The sequence below is a fragment of the Phasianus colchicus genome, chromosome 8, assembly GCF_987193195.1.
Source record: "Phasianus colchicus chromosome 8, bPhaCol1.hap1.1, whole genome shotgun sequence".
NCBI classification, from domain to species: Eukaryota; Metazoa; Chordata; class Aves; order Galliformes; family Phasianidae; genus Phasianus; species Phasianus colchicus.
In genome coordinates, this window is record NC_143443.1 from 23612170 (window position 1) to 23626442 (window position 14273).

The 14273-nt window shown below is 49.5% G+C and overlaps 2 protein-coding genes across 13 annotated transcripts in view; one reads left to right on the forward strand and one right to left on the reverse strand.

The window, feature by feature from the left end:
• C8H10orf95 (chromosome 8 C10orf95 homolog) lies at positions 1-9920 on the reverse strand. 7 transcript variants are annotated; one of them, XM_031597586.2, is made up of 3 exons: positions 9375-9577; positions 2394-2515; positions 1-1537 (listed from the first exon to the last, which is right to left on the reverse strand). In XM_031597586.2, exon 3 carries the CDS (start codon positions 1472-1474, stop codon positions 800-802), a length of 675 nt encoding a protein of 224 aa, XP_031453446.1. In that variant the 5' UTR covers positions 1475-1537; positions 2394-2515; positions 9375-9577; the 3' UTR covers positions 1-799. The 7 variants fall into 7 exon arrangements, with proteins under 7 accessions (XP_031453446.1, XP_031453450.1, XP_031453449.1 ...); XM_031597590.2 differs by lacking the exons at positions 2394-2515; positions 9375-9577 and adding an exon at positions 9768-9920; XM_031597589.2 differs by lacking the exons at positions 2394-2515; positions 9375-9577 and adding an exon at positions 9604-9683.
• The window catches only part of SLC68A1 (solute carrier family 68 member 1), a 13416-nt gene continuing 8876 nt past the window's right edge, over positions 9734-14273 (forward strand). For 2 of the 6 annotated variants that reach the window (XM_031597575.2, XM_031597579.2), the window contains exon 1: positions 10230-10381. The gene's annotated coding sequence lies outside the window, so the exon portion shown is untranslated. Of the gene's footprint in view, positions 9787-10228; positions 10382-10747; positions 10924-14273 lie in introns of those variants that run through there. The other 4 variants (XM_090145421.1, XM_090145420.1, XM_031597576.2 and 1 more) reach the window with 4 other exon arrangements.

The window sequence follows — 14273 nt, forward strand, 5'->3', positions numbered from 1 at the left end:
TCTTTTTTGAATTGTTTATTTATAATCATTTAAAAGGCACAAGTTTGCAAGCAAGTCATTCTCAGATCCAGGAGAGCAGCTGTGGAGGTGCCACAGGACACAGAGCTCTGCTATCTGCAGCAAGGCAGCACCCCCAGCCAGAGCTGGGTCAGACCCAGGGGAGAGCCTCAGGCAGCCATTTCAGCCAGGACACATGGCCAGGAGGAACAAGCACCAGGTTACCAAGTGTAAGAGGATCAGGACACAGAGATCTTCTGCCAGAGTGCAGCAAAGTGCTGTGTGCAGGCATCACACCAGAAGTACAATGGTACAGCCATAAAACAGCAGTGACGATATGCAGACAATTACCCTTTACAGTTCCAGAGAACCCCTCTCCCCTCTGGGACTTGCACTGCCTTCAACTTGAAGGAAATCCAGTTTTGATCCCCTCGGGTGAGTGCCAGGAAGGGATCCAGCTCCCAGCACCTTCCCCTGGACAGTGTAGGAAGAGGGCCATCTCACCAAGGGCTGCTCTCTGGGAATCCCGTCCCAGCCTGTGGCCACCCAACCAAATCAGTGGTAAGCAAGCATGTGTTCCAAAACCAGGACTGAAGAGCTGATCTGACAGACAGACAAGTGCTAGGTGGTTTCTTCACAAGACAGGCATTGTGTATCAAACAGGTGAAGCTGCCATAAGCTTGTGGAGGACACAGAGTTAAAAGCCCAGAGGAGCAGTGGCACCCATTGCTTGAGCTGCTTCCCAGCTGCCAGCTGGCTCCCTGGAGCTGTGGAGCATCTGTTTATTGTGTGACCAACTACATCAACGTCTCAGTTTCTTTTTCTTCTTCCTGTTCCGATCCTCACTGCTGTCATCTGCCTCACTGGCACTGGGGGTAAGAGCCCTCTGGATGACATTTTTCTCCACTGTGTACTCCTGCTCTCCTACCTTGGGGTCTGCTTTGACTAAGAACTCCCCTTTCCGGTAGGTGATGGAGACATTGGTCCGTGGGTAGGTGCCATAAACCCTTCGGAGATCATCCTTAACAAATTCTGGGAGGTCTTTCCTTGGTCCAAACACCTTCCCAAGCTTCCCCCACTGAAGCTCCCCTCTCATGGTGAAGCCATCTGGCCACGTGTCTCGATAATGGTCTGACCTCTGGTAGGCAGCATAGGGATTGTAGTTTGCATAGGGATTATACAGTGGGACAGTGACCACAGGGGGTAAATGCCAGGTATAGTACGGATGGAAGTAGGGGTTGGAGGCACTGTACAAGTGGTGGTACTCCACCTGACTCCCCGCATAGTCAGGATAGCTGCTTCTGTCTACCACAAAGGTCATGGGGCGGCTGTAGAAGTTGTGCATGTAGATGGGAGGGAACATCGTGGAGCTGCTTGGGTCTTCCGCTCTCCCAGGGCGCAGCGGTAGGTAGGTGTAGGGAGGAGATGGGATCATGGTTGGACAATAATCCTGTGGTACAAAGCCAGGCTGGTACATGGTAGAGGAGCTGGGGCTTTACTCGAGGAATACTTGGCCAGAGCAGTTGCTGAGTTTCAACAGCTGTGAGGACAGGAGTGGAAGAGAAGAAACATAACATTGTTACATGCTCCCAAATCAAGCTGAATAGGCAGATGCACCTAGCACTGTATGCAAATCAACAGATGAATAAAAGGATCTCCTCAGTCATGCAGGTTATCATACAAACGGGTAGGTCTGTGTCCACATCCACAGCTCCTCTGGCAAGTCCTCACTTAGAGGCTTTTCACTTTGTTCTCACTGGCTACCATTCATGTTCAAGGGTGCATTTATCCTGAGGAACTCCGGCCCACAGCTCAACTTGTCCCCACCCTGCCCTCAGAGGACCAGATCATCCTCCAGGGCATTGAGCAATGTCCTCCCATGACTCATTCTCTCCCCCAAGAGCAGGAAGGGAATGCACACATACAACGCACTTAGGGTTTGTGTTTGTTTTAAACAGCTTGCTGAGACAATGCACATAGCAACAAGCTTTTTTCCCCACTGCTCAGAACCTTCACTCTTAACTACAGAGCTGCCACAGGCCAGCAACTCTCACCTTAGGCAAGAGGGTAAATGAAACTTATTCCTCTGTTCAGTGCTTTCCTCCAGTCCAGCAGGAGGTTTGGCAGCCCCCAGGAAATTGCTACAAGCTGAAGCCTGCTTTTCCCTCAGGGCAGAACCAAAGCCCTACTCCTGCACAGCAAAACAGTCCTGGATCAGGCTCTGCCCTTTCATGCAGCTGCAACCCAGGAGCCAGAGCTCACCACAACCTCCAGCTCCCCAAACAGGAATACAGGAAAAGAAATCTACACTACTTTGTCATAGCCCTTTAAAAATAAAGGCTCAAGCTGCTTCAAGTAATACAGTAATACCAGTATCTGCCTTGACTGAGGTTTACCTAGCACAGTAGGTGTCTGGGAGGAGCAGAGCAGCCACCATGTCCTGGGCCTCTTGCACCAAGGCAGCCTGAGCACTGCGAGATGGTGGTGGGAACACTACCTGCTCAGACAGGCAGGACAGCTGACAAAAAGAAGCAAATTGAAGAGATAACAGGGAGAACAAGATGAGGACTGAGAGCAGCCGGGAGAGCTCCAGGGCAGCAATCACATGCCCAACCACACTTGAGGACACATCCCTGGAAGTAGATCACCCCGAGCAGGGTGCTGACAGCTGACATAACCCAGAGAGTGCTCCAGCCCCAGGGGAATCTGCAAAGCTGCCTGGGCAAGTTGCAGGGGCTGTCAATAGCTCTGTCCCACAGCAGCCTGGTGCTGTCCTGTTCCTGCTCCAACCTGTCTGCAGCTTTGCATCCTCAGGGGCTGAAAGTGTGGCTCATCTCACCATTACACCTGTATTATTGATCACATTGACCCTCATGCTGCTCCAGTTTCCAGAGGCTGGCTTAGGGAAAACACAGCTGGAGAAAAGTCCTGCTGGACCCTATAGAGCTGAGTGAAGGTACAGCAAATCGAGTGCACTCAGAACCAGTGCCAGCCTGCCTGAACTTTTCCCACACTCATAGGGAAGGTGAGCAAGTAAGACTTCAGGGGAGGCTAGACCATCTGTAGCCAGAAGGCACCAAAAGCCAGGTGCTGAAAACTGAAATATGAATTTAAGTAGCACTCCCTGAAAGAGGGGTCCAGCCCCTGTCCATCCCTTCTCTTCCTTTTCGCCTGTTTCTACTTCCATTATTATGAAAGTCTTAAGTGTGGGAAGGAAGCACCCAACATCATGCACCTCTCTCCTCTGCTCTTCAGGAGCTGTGGTAGGAGAAATGCAAAAGGGAACAAGGCTGACCTATCTCTTCAGGCTGCTACCTATTCCCTTCTTCCACTTTTGTGTCAAGCTCTGCAAAACCTCAGTAAAATCCTCAGGCCTGTTGCCTGGGGTTTAGAGGTCCCAAGCATGAAAGGGCAAGCTGGGCTCAGCTCTCCTGAGCCAGGAGCAGCCGTCAACACTCACCAGCTTCCCACTAGCACAGGGGAGGCATGGAGGGGCTGGCACTGCTGTGCCCAGGACTTGCAGTCGCCTGCAGGAAGCAACCAGTAAGAAAGGTACCAGCAAGAAACAAGGTTCTTCCCCCTTCAGGCTCTTCCAGCTCTTCTGACCTTGCTAGAAGAGGCTTCAGCCCCACTTGGCTGGAGCTGAATGAGAAGGTTCTCAAGAAGGTCACAGCCAGATGAACACGACCACTCTCTGGGTTTGGAGAGAACACCCTACTTCAGATTCTTCCCGGCTTTGCCAGAGCTGACTCCAGCAACTCCTGGTGCAGCTCAAAGAGCCCAGCACAACGCCACAGCTTCCAAAATACTTGGTCTGCCAAGCAAAGCTTGCTTCAGAGCCAGCTGACCAAGGCAGAGCCACAAGGAGAAATCGCAAAACATTGGCAATACAGAGTCACAGAATGCTTGGCAGCTCAAGTGCAGAGAAAACTGTTTCACTGCTCCGTTACACAGTTACTTGCTACAGGTGGTGAATCAACCACTAATAACACTGAATAGCCCTACCAGCCTGGGGCATTTCTGTGTTCGTAGCAGCAGCAGTTACCTCCTAGCACTGCAGAAGAGCGTGGCTTTGCTGGACACCTTTTGGTTACCCAAAGCTAGCTTTGAATTCAGGGAGCTGTTCAGTTTCTTGATTCTGGGATACAAGAAAACACAACTGTGCGTGCTGTAGAAACCCGAGGAACACAGTCAAACCCAAGCCAGACTGCACAGCCTCTAAGAGAGAAGTGAGCCTGACAGCAGCACTGACCAACATAGAGGTTGTGTCGCTGTACCACCACAGAAGCATCTATAGCATGTCTGCAGATTGCTTTTACCAAGGCAGATCAGGAGATTCCCTTTAGCTGCTTTTCGTCCTCTGCTGTTTCAGTACCCCAACTTTCAAACCTTTTTGGCTTTCTTCCTGCCTTGATCTCCTCTCCACCTCACACACACACAAAAAAAATTCACAGATCTGTCACCACTTCTCTGAGACATCCCTCAAAGGTACAGGGATGAGCACAGTAAGAGCAATATTTTCCCCTAACCAAGAGGATGAAGAAGTCATGAGTTATTTCCAGTTAATCTCTATATTTTTGAGCAGACTCTGCAAAATCTTTGCCATCTGGCAAAGTCACAAAAGCATTGCTTGGAAAAAAAAAAACAGTGAAAAAACTTAAAGGAAGCTTCACTGTCTCTGGAAAAGAGACACTACCACCAAACCTACTCATTCATTTCAAATAGACAAGTGAAGTCTGCCTACATGCTCCCAGCCAACAAAGCCATGCATGTTAGCATGCACCAGGACCTGAGCAAGGTGCACATCAGTGCATACAGGTGCAGCAGGCATTTGCTTTCAGACTGAACACAGCTCCGGGCAGCAGGGGCAGAGCAATCCTATCTCCCCAGCACCCCTGGGATGGGCAGCTCTGCCCTGTCCCTACAAAAGACCCATTTTGCCCAAGTGTCAGGATTACTTTAGCATCCCAGCATGCGTGGTGTTTTCCACTCTATGGTGATCACAACAGCTTGTCCCGCCCAGAGGAGCAGTGCACCCAGCACGCAGGCTCAGATTTGCACTTCAAAGCTCTGGTGACAGTCTCACATGCTTATCCTGATAGCTAGAAATAGCTTGTGAGAAAGGATTAAAGCAATGAGTCTTTTTTTTTCCCTTGTCATTTCCTTCTCCTGCCCACCAGAAAAGATCACTCTTTTTGGTCAAGGTCTCAGAAGAAAATCTCACTCCAGGATAGGCCTCTTGGGTGCTTCTTAGGCAGGGAGCAGAGGGAGAGGAAGCAGCACAGAAACCATGCAGCACAATACAACACTTGGTTCCTCCATGAGCAGGACCAGTTGGCAGGGCAGGACACTTGGATATCTTCCCAGAGGGAATGCTCTCACTCAGCCAGACGTGCCTGGCAGCAACACAGGAATTCCAGTAAAGCACAACAGCTTGGTACAGAGCAGGCAAGCAGGCCCTTCTGGGTCTTAATTTTTAACTAGGAGCACAAATTCCCACGCTTTCTTCATCCTGCAAGCACTTTCGTGTTTCGCCCCTTTTCCCAAGAGGAAAAAAAAACAGCATCACAGGTTTTTGCTACACTCTCCAAGACAACACTAAACCCACATGGTTCCAGCAAAGCCCTCCAAGGGGCAGTAAATACTTTCCCAAGAGGTTCCCACATCATCCCTGAGGCGTCACAAAGATGTACTTTCTGGAAGAGATGAACTCTTGTAGCATCTTGAGAGGGATTTGGTGCAGCAGGAGAGGCGGGCACCCCAGCTGATGCAGCACAGCAGCTGAAACGATGCAGGCAACTCAAAAGAAACTTGCTGCTTCAAACTTGTGCCCTGGATATCACCGTGGGTGTGCAGAAATATGCACCACACATTTCCTGGGAAGCCACAGTGCATGTAGCAGCAATCAGCCTCCAGGCAGCTGTTACACAGTGCCCCTCCACACCAATTATTGTAAGATATTTCTGGATGGAAACTTGGTGGGGCAAGAGAATACAGCCTTCACTTCTCAGAAGAGGGGTGAGGCTGTTTGACACACTCCCTTGTAGTATCTGGCAATGATGCGGGAAGGAAGAGAATTGATACTGAAAGTGGTCTGAGAACAGCCACCAGGCACAAAAGGGCTTTGCAGAGACACACAGGTACTTGGAATGAAAGCCTAACATTTACCCCAGAGAGCAGTAGATCTACAGAGTGGACAAGGTTTGAAAGATTAGATGTGACATTATTACTAGAATCAGGAGAAACCCACCAATTCTGGCAGTTTTGCACATTTGTTCTGAGGACCTATTCAGGATATTTTAGTGGGATCTGGGTTCAAGGAGTGCTGCAGCCTCTGCTTATCTCATTTTCCAAGCTGGAAGGCAGCAGACACCTTCACCTTCTCTGCAGGACAGGCAGCAAGGCAGAAGATTCCTCTGAGCTCTGACAGCGCCAGTGTACCACAAAGAGGGCTCCAGCTGGCGCTGGCAGCCATGGCAATAGCAGTGAAGATGTTTGTCATCCCTTGCAAAGAGCTTCTGAAGAGGAAGCAGATCTGTTTCAGCTATTCAAAGCAGCATTCCCAGAAATGTCTGTGCAAAGCCCAGGCTCCAGATGAGGTCAAAGCATCAGGAAGAGTCCTCATCATTGCACAGCAAGCCTTTACTTGACTTTGATGATAAGAGCCACTCCCTCGCATACCTCTGCCCAAATAGCAGTCAGAAGGCAGCTGGCTAAGGGAGGTTTGGAACAGCCACCCCTCTTCCTCCTCCTCTTGCTGCAGCTGCTGGGTAACACAGTGTCAGAACAGCTGTACTGCCAGCAATTGAAGCAGCAAGCACATTTCAGGGTTGCATCAGCAGGGCTCCCAGAGCCAGCCCCACTCACAACCAGGGCAAGTCCTAAACACTACTGCCATTCATCCCTCCACATAGATTCTGGGGAGCTTTCCCAATGCTGGTCACACACACACACCCCAATCCGCTTCTCTTCCTGCTGCTGCACAGCTCCTTTCCCCATGGCTTGGTTTCTGGGTGACTGAAAGTCCCACCAGCAGCTTCACTTTCCCTGTAGGCACCTTTGGCATCAGAGCCATCTTCCTCAGCTGAGTTCAGGTCTCTGTTCCATATCTCAGGAACCCAGTCTGCCTTCCTGGAAGCCACCAACTTCTTACCCAAACCCTCTCTCAGAGACATCCCTGTTTTTAAAAGCTGCTTTCAAGCACTTTTTCTTTAATCTGCACTTCATTGCATTCATGGTCCTAAGGGTCCCTTCCATGTTGAAGAGCAGCTGGCACACAATAAAGTTCATTTGCTGCCCATCTCCTTCATCCACACACCTCTTCAGATAGAAGGTCTCAACATCAGTTAGTTCAAGCTTCCAAGCTGAGAGATCCTGGATGAGCCCCTTGCTGTCCCTGCTAGAGCTAGATCTCCTCATTTAGATTACAGTTCCAATAAACTGATCCAAGAGACTTTAATTTTTACGGATTGCTCACTCCAGTAAGTCAGTTGAAGAATCAGTAACATCATCAACATACTACTAGTAACTCTTTGTTATTTGTATCATTCTGTGCACAACTAAAGACTTCATCAGAAGCTTTAACAAACCACGCACTACAGACACTGAATTACAGGTGCATCTTCCTTCCCTCCCACCATCACTCCTTCGCTTTGCCCTCCCACACCAAATCATGCTGACTGGGGCCTGAGTCCAGTAGGCTGTCCAAGGAGCTGGGCTATTCCAGCATCCCAGCAAGTTTGGGTCCTCAGGCTCTTCCACCATTCATAGGTGTCTGCACTCCTACATTTAGCCAATCCTACATTCCTTAGTTCTTTCATCTAATTTAAGATCTAATTTCTCTTCTCTCAGTACTCACATTTTTGCCCTGCTCATGCCTCCGCTCCTCCAGCAGATCTCCTCCCAAACAATAAATCCACCCCTAATCACTCCTTCCCCATTGGTCTCAGTTTTGCTACATCCATAACCAAACCTACTCTTCCTGATACCGTTACCTAGGCAATCTCAGCCTTATATGGCATTACTGATATGGTCTGGTAGGCCTTTCAAGGTTCTGCCCTCCAAGCATTTCTTCAGACTCCCCTGTAATCCTGTAATTATCCAACCACAGCTGTTGACTTTACACACACCAAAACAAATTCTCCAGCTTCATCCTTGGCCCCCTTTCCTAGCTCCAGTTACTTACAGGAACCTCTTTATTGTACATAGACAGTTTGCATAGCAAAGTAATGTGCTTTAAACACTTTTTTTTTTTTTTTTTTTTTAAACTTTTGCACCATCCTGCTCTCTCAGCTGCTTGATTACAAGACTTTACCCTACAAGTCTTCTTGGGAGAGCCTGCTGGCTTGCTGCAAAGGCCTGAGTCTGTTTCTCCAGAGTGACTTCATGCTTGCAGTAGGTCTCCTCTGCTGCTGCACACTAGCAACCAACACGACAGCAAGCCACTTGCACTTCAGCTTTGTGTGTATTGACTACACTTGGCATTGCATTCCCTGCAGCCTACATAGGAGTTGCATTGTTGAGACAGAAGGAAAGAAGAACTCACTGTAGTGGACTCTCCATAGTATCAGTGCCCAGACAGGGAAAGAAACAGATCATTTCCAGAATTTGGAGTTGTACTACATATCATTCTTTTAGCTCATAAAACAAGCTTCTCTTACAGAAACATGTTTTCAGACACCCATGATATGTTTCCAGCTTAACTTCAAGCTTCTGAGATAAAGTTAGCTGTGGAAATACCGCTGTTATTGCACCCTTAGGGCAAGCAGCTACAGCTTCTGTAGATCTAGGATTCTACAGAATATATAAAACTTTCCTAACTTCCTGCTGTAAGCCTCTGGACAACCAGAACATAGTTGACAAGTAGCATTATTGATTTTTTCTTTTAATGGAAGAGAAAATGCAGCCCTGTTTCCAAGAATACAAACATTCAGAGAGATCTATGTCATTTTCCTTAACTGAAGGGCTTGTATCCTATCACCACAATAACTTGAATTGGCATCCTTCACAACCAGGAGGTACTCAGAATGTTACAGGCTAGAGCAGTACCATAAATCAACACCCTAAGCCAGTTGTACCACTGCATGTGGACTTGCCTCTGTTAGAGAACAGAGAATCTGCAGAGGTGAAAGGGAAACATAGCCCAAACAAAGCTCAGAACTGCTCACTTGCATACTCATAGCAGCAGTATTGCTTTGCCACTACAACATAGTTAAGTCTTCAGTATACAGGTAAGTGCAGAAATAAGATTCTGAGTGTACTCACTCCCTGAGGAAAAAAAAACAGCCAAGATGATGCCTTCACTTGAATCAAGAGCCAGGAAGAGCAGGATAACCTGACCTAGGGAAGCCAGCTTCCCCTCTACAGCCTTCTCTTACCAGCACATCTGTGACACACCGGGTACGGGACTCAGGCACAGCACCACACCTCGCTGAAGCATGCAGCCGTAGCCAGGGCTGCAGCACCTGCCCTCCTCCCACGCTGAGTGCCCAGGTGGGGAGCAAAAGGAAATCAGCAGGCTGCTAAAGCTAACAGGAGGCACACAGCTTCAAGGAAAGAACCTCATAGGTAGAAAACAGGGAGCCAGGGCTCAGCTCACATTTGTACCTCTGCCGTCCTGCGGGCCAATCTCGAGCACCTGTGCTGCCTCCATGGGCTGCAGCTGGGCTGAACGCCTCCACGCCCCTCCTTAATTACAAAAACTGCAATTAACTGCCCAGCTTCCACGAGTTCCTAAAAGCAACGTGGTTGGGAAGCTGTGGTAACCGTACCATACAAGGACAGCAGGAGGTACCAGGGTGCAATGGCGCCTCTGAACGCAGCGGCTGGGGTCTCGTCGCTGTTTTGCAGCGAACGGTGCTGGATCAGAGCAAGGGCTGCAGGGAGAGGCCGAGGCAATGTGTGCACCTCAGGCTCCAGAGAGAGCCCTCAGATCTGATCTGGAAGCGCAGAAGACAACTGCGGACTCTTTTTTTCTTATATTCTGGACAACGCAGTGTAAAACGAGCGTTGGAAGGTGTTTCCATGCAGCTGATGACGGAAGGATGGGGAGGGCGCACACAGAGCTCGCCGTTTCCATGGCGACTGGAGGCCAGGCACGCCGCGTTCCGAGCAGACCATAGAGCAGCCAGCGTGCCCTGGCTAGAAGGGCCCTAGGGAGCCCGTCCCACTGTGGAAGCCACTTCCGGGGCGAGGCTAATGCAAATAAGGCGGCGAGGCAGTCAGTTCCTCCCCTATACCGCGAGTTGCCCTCGAACAAGATGGCGGTGGGAGGGGTGGCTTCGTTCGCCAGGGCGCAAGATGGCGTCAGGGTGGAGTCGGGAAGCTGATGGGTGCGCGTGCGCGGGTGTGCGGTTCGGTGGGGCGACGCCGGTACCGAGCGCAGGTAGGAGGCTGTGGGGTGGGGAGCGGTGCCACGGAGCCCTGGCTTGGCTTTGCCCGGCCCGGTGCGTGCCCGTGTTCCCAGCGGAGCTGGGGCTTCTCGCATCTCGTTTCTTGGCTCATGCTTTGCAGCGCGGCTGGGCCTCGCTCGGCCCCTCTGGGGGCTGCGGGGGAGATGAGCTCCTGGCCGGGGTCACCGTCCGGAAAAGGGCTCGTGTGGCACTGAGGGATGTGGTCAGCGCCCACGGTTGGTCTGGATGTTCTTAGTGGTCTTTCCAACCTTAATGATTCTGCCGTTTCCTGCTTGAACGCAGTATCGCTGAAACTACCAGCTGGTTTGAGACGTTAATTATTTAACTATTGTCTGCAGGGTCGTTCTGTTTACGTGCATGAACTCAGAAGGAGGGATGGAAGCATCTGATGGAGGCACACGATTGCCTGTAACAAGAAGGGTGTTGTCCAAACTTTGTGTGATGTTATCTGTCATTGTTGAATTGGTGAATAGTGCTGGGGAACACCTCCATCACCAGGGTGCTCATCAGAGTGGTGAGTTTCCTTGTCAGGCCCAGGAGGTGGTGAATTTGTGGGGGCTTCATTGCTTTACCCTTTGGTACCAGGCTGTTAAGAGTCTGTTGTTGATTGGTTCTACATGTCACAGTATTTTGTGTCCCATTGAGACCCTCTTGTAGCAAGTGGATTAGCTGAGGAAACGAATTATTAAAATTCCAGAACTGCAGCTGACAAACTGAGTCTTGCAGATAGATTCACCTGTAACAGGGGACCTGGGGTCAGTGCTCACCAAAAGGACTCGTCACTGACTGGCCATCCTGGCCAGGTGAAGAAGTCTATAACTGCGCTTCTTCTGGCTGAAGGTGTCACCCATGGGGCCTGGAAGGCGTTCGTGTACCTGACACTATGCTGTACCAGGGCAGGGAGCAGCAACTCCTTCATCATTGTGGTTCCAGCCTGGCTTCTTTGGGAAAGAGGTTGGACCACCACCAGCAGCCCTGGCATGTCTGAATATGAGGAGTATCTAGAAATAGCCCCCCTGGAGTTGCTTATCCCATCCGAGGGTCTATTGTGTTGTGGGTGTGGAAAGACAGAGCTGGTCTTAGCTAGTAAGCTTCCCAAACTCCAGAATATGCAGTAGAGGCACTGTAGTGACTGCTGGAGCAAGGACAGGCTTATTGAGATATTTAGCGTATTCCTGTATTACTCACATAGTGGAGAATGCACTGGAAAGTCTTGCTGTGGCCAGGTCTGTAAGTGGCTACTTTGGTGTACAGGAATTGCCTGGCCCTGCTTCAAGGACTGGACTGAGCCAAGATGCCCATGCCTGGCTCTGCTGCCAACTCAGTACAAGTGGCTTCAGCTGTGGCATGTGTGGCTCCAGTGCTAGAGCTGGTCTGTTCTAAAGCCCAAGAGTTGCTGTGGGGCACAATAGCTTGTGAACCCAGCTGTGAACTGACTAGGAAGCTAGAACAGATGTAACAGCCCCAACTGCAATGTGTTTCCAGCTGCCCTTTGTCAGCACGCTCAAACAAATGCTTTCCTGGTAGATGATGTTCAAACATCCTCCTCAAAAAAGATAAGATCTGCAGACGTCAATGGCAGGAGCAATGCCAGATGTCAGATGCGGAGGTGGAAGTGTTCTGAAGTAAAGGCTGGTTGCTTTCTAATTTACGAGCTTGTTCCTTTATGGCTGTGCATTATTACTCCCTTTTGCAATTCCTTTCCCCCTTACTTCTTAAAGCCTAATTCTGAAAAGTTCTGACATACTCCATGACTAATGCTCTGTCCCAAGGAAAAAGGTTATGAAAATACCACTGTGGCAAGCTTAAATAACACAGTGCTTGGGATGTAGGAACAAAATGTGCTTTTTTTATGGCTACTATAATTTGTTTCTTTTCATCTGCATGTTTTCAGATGAGGGAGTTTAAAAAAAAAAAAAAACTTTAACAACTGTCTCAACAAAGTGAAATGACTTATGCATGTCAGCTGGCTGCAGGGGTTGCACATCTGTGTGGGAGTGACCAGGGAAAAAGAAGAAAGGAAGTGGAATATAACCTTTTTTAAACAGCACTGTATGGTACAGATGAGAAAACAAGGTGTCTCTGGAAACTTGAGCAGCTGTGGTGCGTGCAGCTTGTGCTTAGTGGAGTGCCGTTCAGATGGGCTGTGTGTGAAGTGCACTGCAAGTACTGAGCCTGGCTTTGCTTTCAGACAGGATTTGAGTAGCAAAGTCAAGTCCATGTTAGTGTGCAGGTAATGGCTGTGCCATCAGAGCTGGCTGTGCTGGATCTGACATACAGCTCACTGTTAGTAACACTTGAGCACTTTTGGCAGGTTTGTCGCATATCCTTTAGCCCTGTCTCTTTCCCAGCAACAAAGTAGCTAATTACTTCTGTAAGTGTCAAAGTGGAAGAGAAAGATAACTTTTCAGGGTTGAGCAGTGGGGAGCTCAGGCTCAGCTCGGGGCATGCATTTCCCTGTAGTTCTGGTATGACTGCAGTGCAGATCTCTGCTGTTACTTGGTGAGTCTCCTTTTGGTTGTGCATGGGTTGTGTTGGGGCACCTCCAGCATGCACAGTTCTCAGATGAAGGTTGCTGGAGGGGATTTCCCTGACTGTTTCCTTCCATGGGTTGTGTACAGCTGTTTTCCACGAATTCGTCTAATCTTTTCAACTTGCCACCCACCCCTGCAACCTCACTTGACAGCACATCTCAGACACTTAGTACCTGCCAGTATTTCCAGGTACTCAAAACTGATTTCCTGCTTATTACTTTATCCTGGCACAGATCTGTTCCACTTTCCCTCTACCCACTCTGCTTGGGACTCTGTCCTCCTGAGCTTTTTCTCCCTGCTTGATGGATCCCAGCTGCTTAGTCTTTCCTCAGTTCACTTCAGTTGCCCTCTTTTGCTCTCCTCTCTGCAGTAGCCTTATAGCTGGGTTAGATATGCATACAGTGCTAGAGATCTGGACGCACTGAGGTTTCACACAGTCCAAAATGATGTTATCTGCCTTGTGCTCAACCCTGTTCTTGCAGGTACCCAGTACTTGCTGGCGTGATGTGCCCTTGAGCCAGTCCTCTGCAGAAAGTTTGTGGTGAGAAGCACAGGGCTTATGGGTGGGTCAGCTGCCCTAGCTCTGTTCTTTTTAACCTTTATCTTTATTCATCACAAATTCTTGATTCCTTTTCAATTCATGACCATATGGAATGCAACTTCCTTTTGAGGCTTGTCAGCATGTCTGCCTTTAATTACACCTATAACTGTTCACTGTCTGGCTGAAGTCCCTTTGGAGCAGCGTCATCCTTTTATCTGGCTGTGGGTTTTGGTGTGGAGGGATGTGGTGTGGTGCCTTAGTCCCATGAGAGCTCTGCAGTTGGATCTAATTGAGGTCTATCACTCTGGCGGGGTCGATGCGCCGTTTCAATCTAGTGATGTCATTGATTGGAACAAATGCTGTGCCTGTTCCTGCTGGGCTAATTATGAGGAATTCCTTGGGCTGAGCAGAGCAGACAGACATCTTTTGTTTTTCTAATCTTGCCTAGAAGTGGTCAGACTCATAGCTTCTGGGAAATACTGAATGGAACTGGAGTTTCATCAGTTTTTGTACCCAGCTGTTCTTCCCTTGATCTGCTGTTTCTGCATGGGCTTGCTGTGGCTGATGTTGCAAGCCCAGGGGGGTGACTTGGTGCGTCATTTCCTGTTCCAGACACACTGTGTTGTGAAGTGGTTCTCTGACGTGTCTGAACAGGGTGCATGGCTCTGCAGGGCTGCATTGGCAGTTGCAAGGGTCATCAGCTCCTTTATCTTGCTTCTGGCAGCATTGAGGTAGCGACCCTGTTGTCACCTGTCATGTGAACGGAGCTTTTTGGGATGGCCCAGGCTG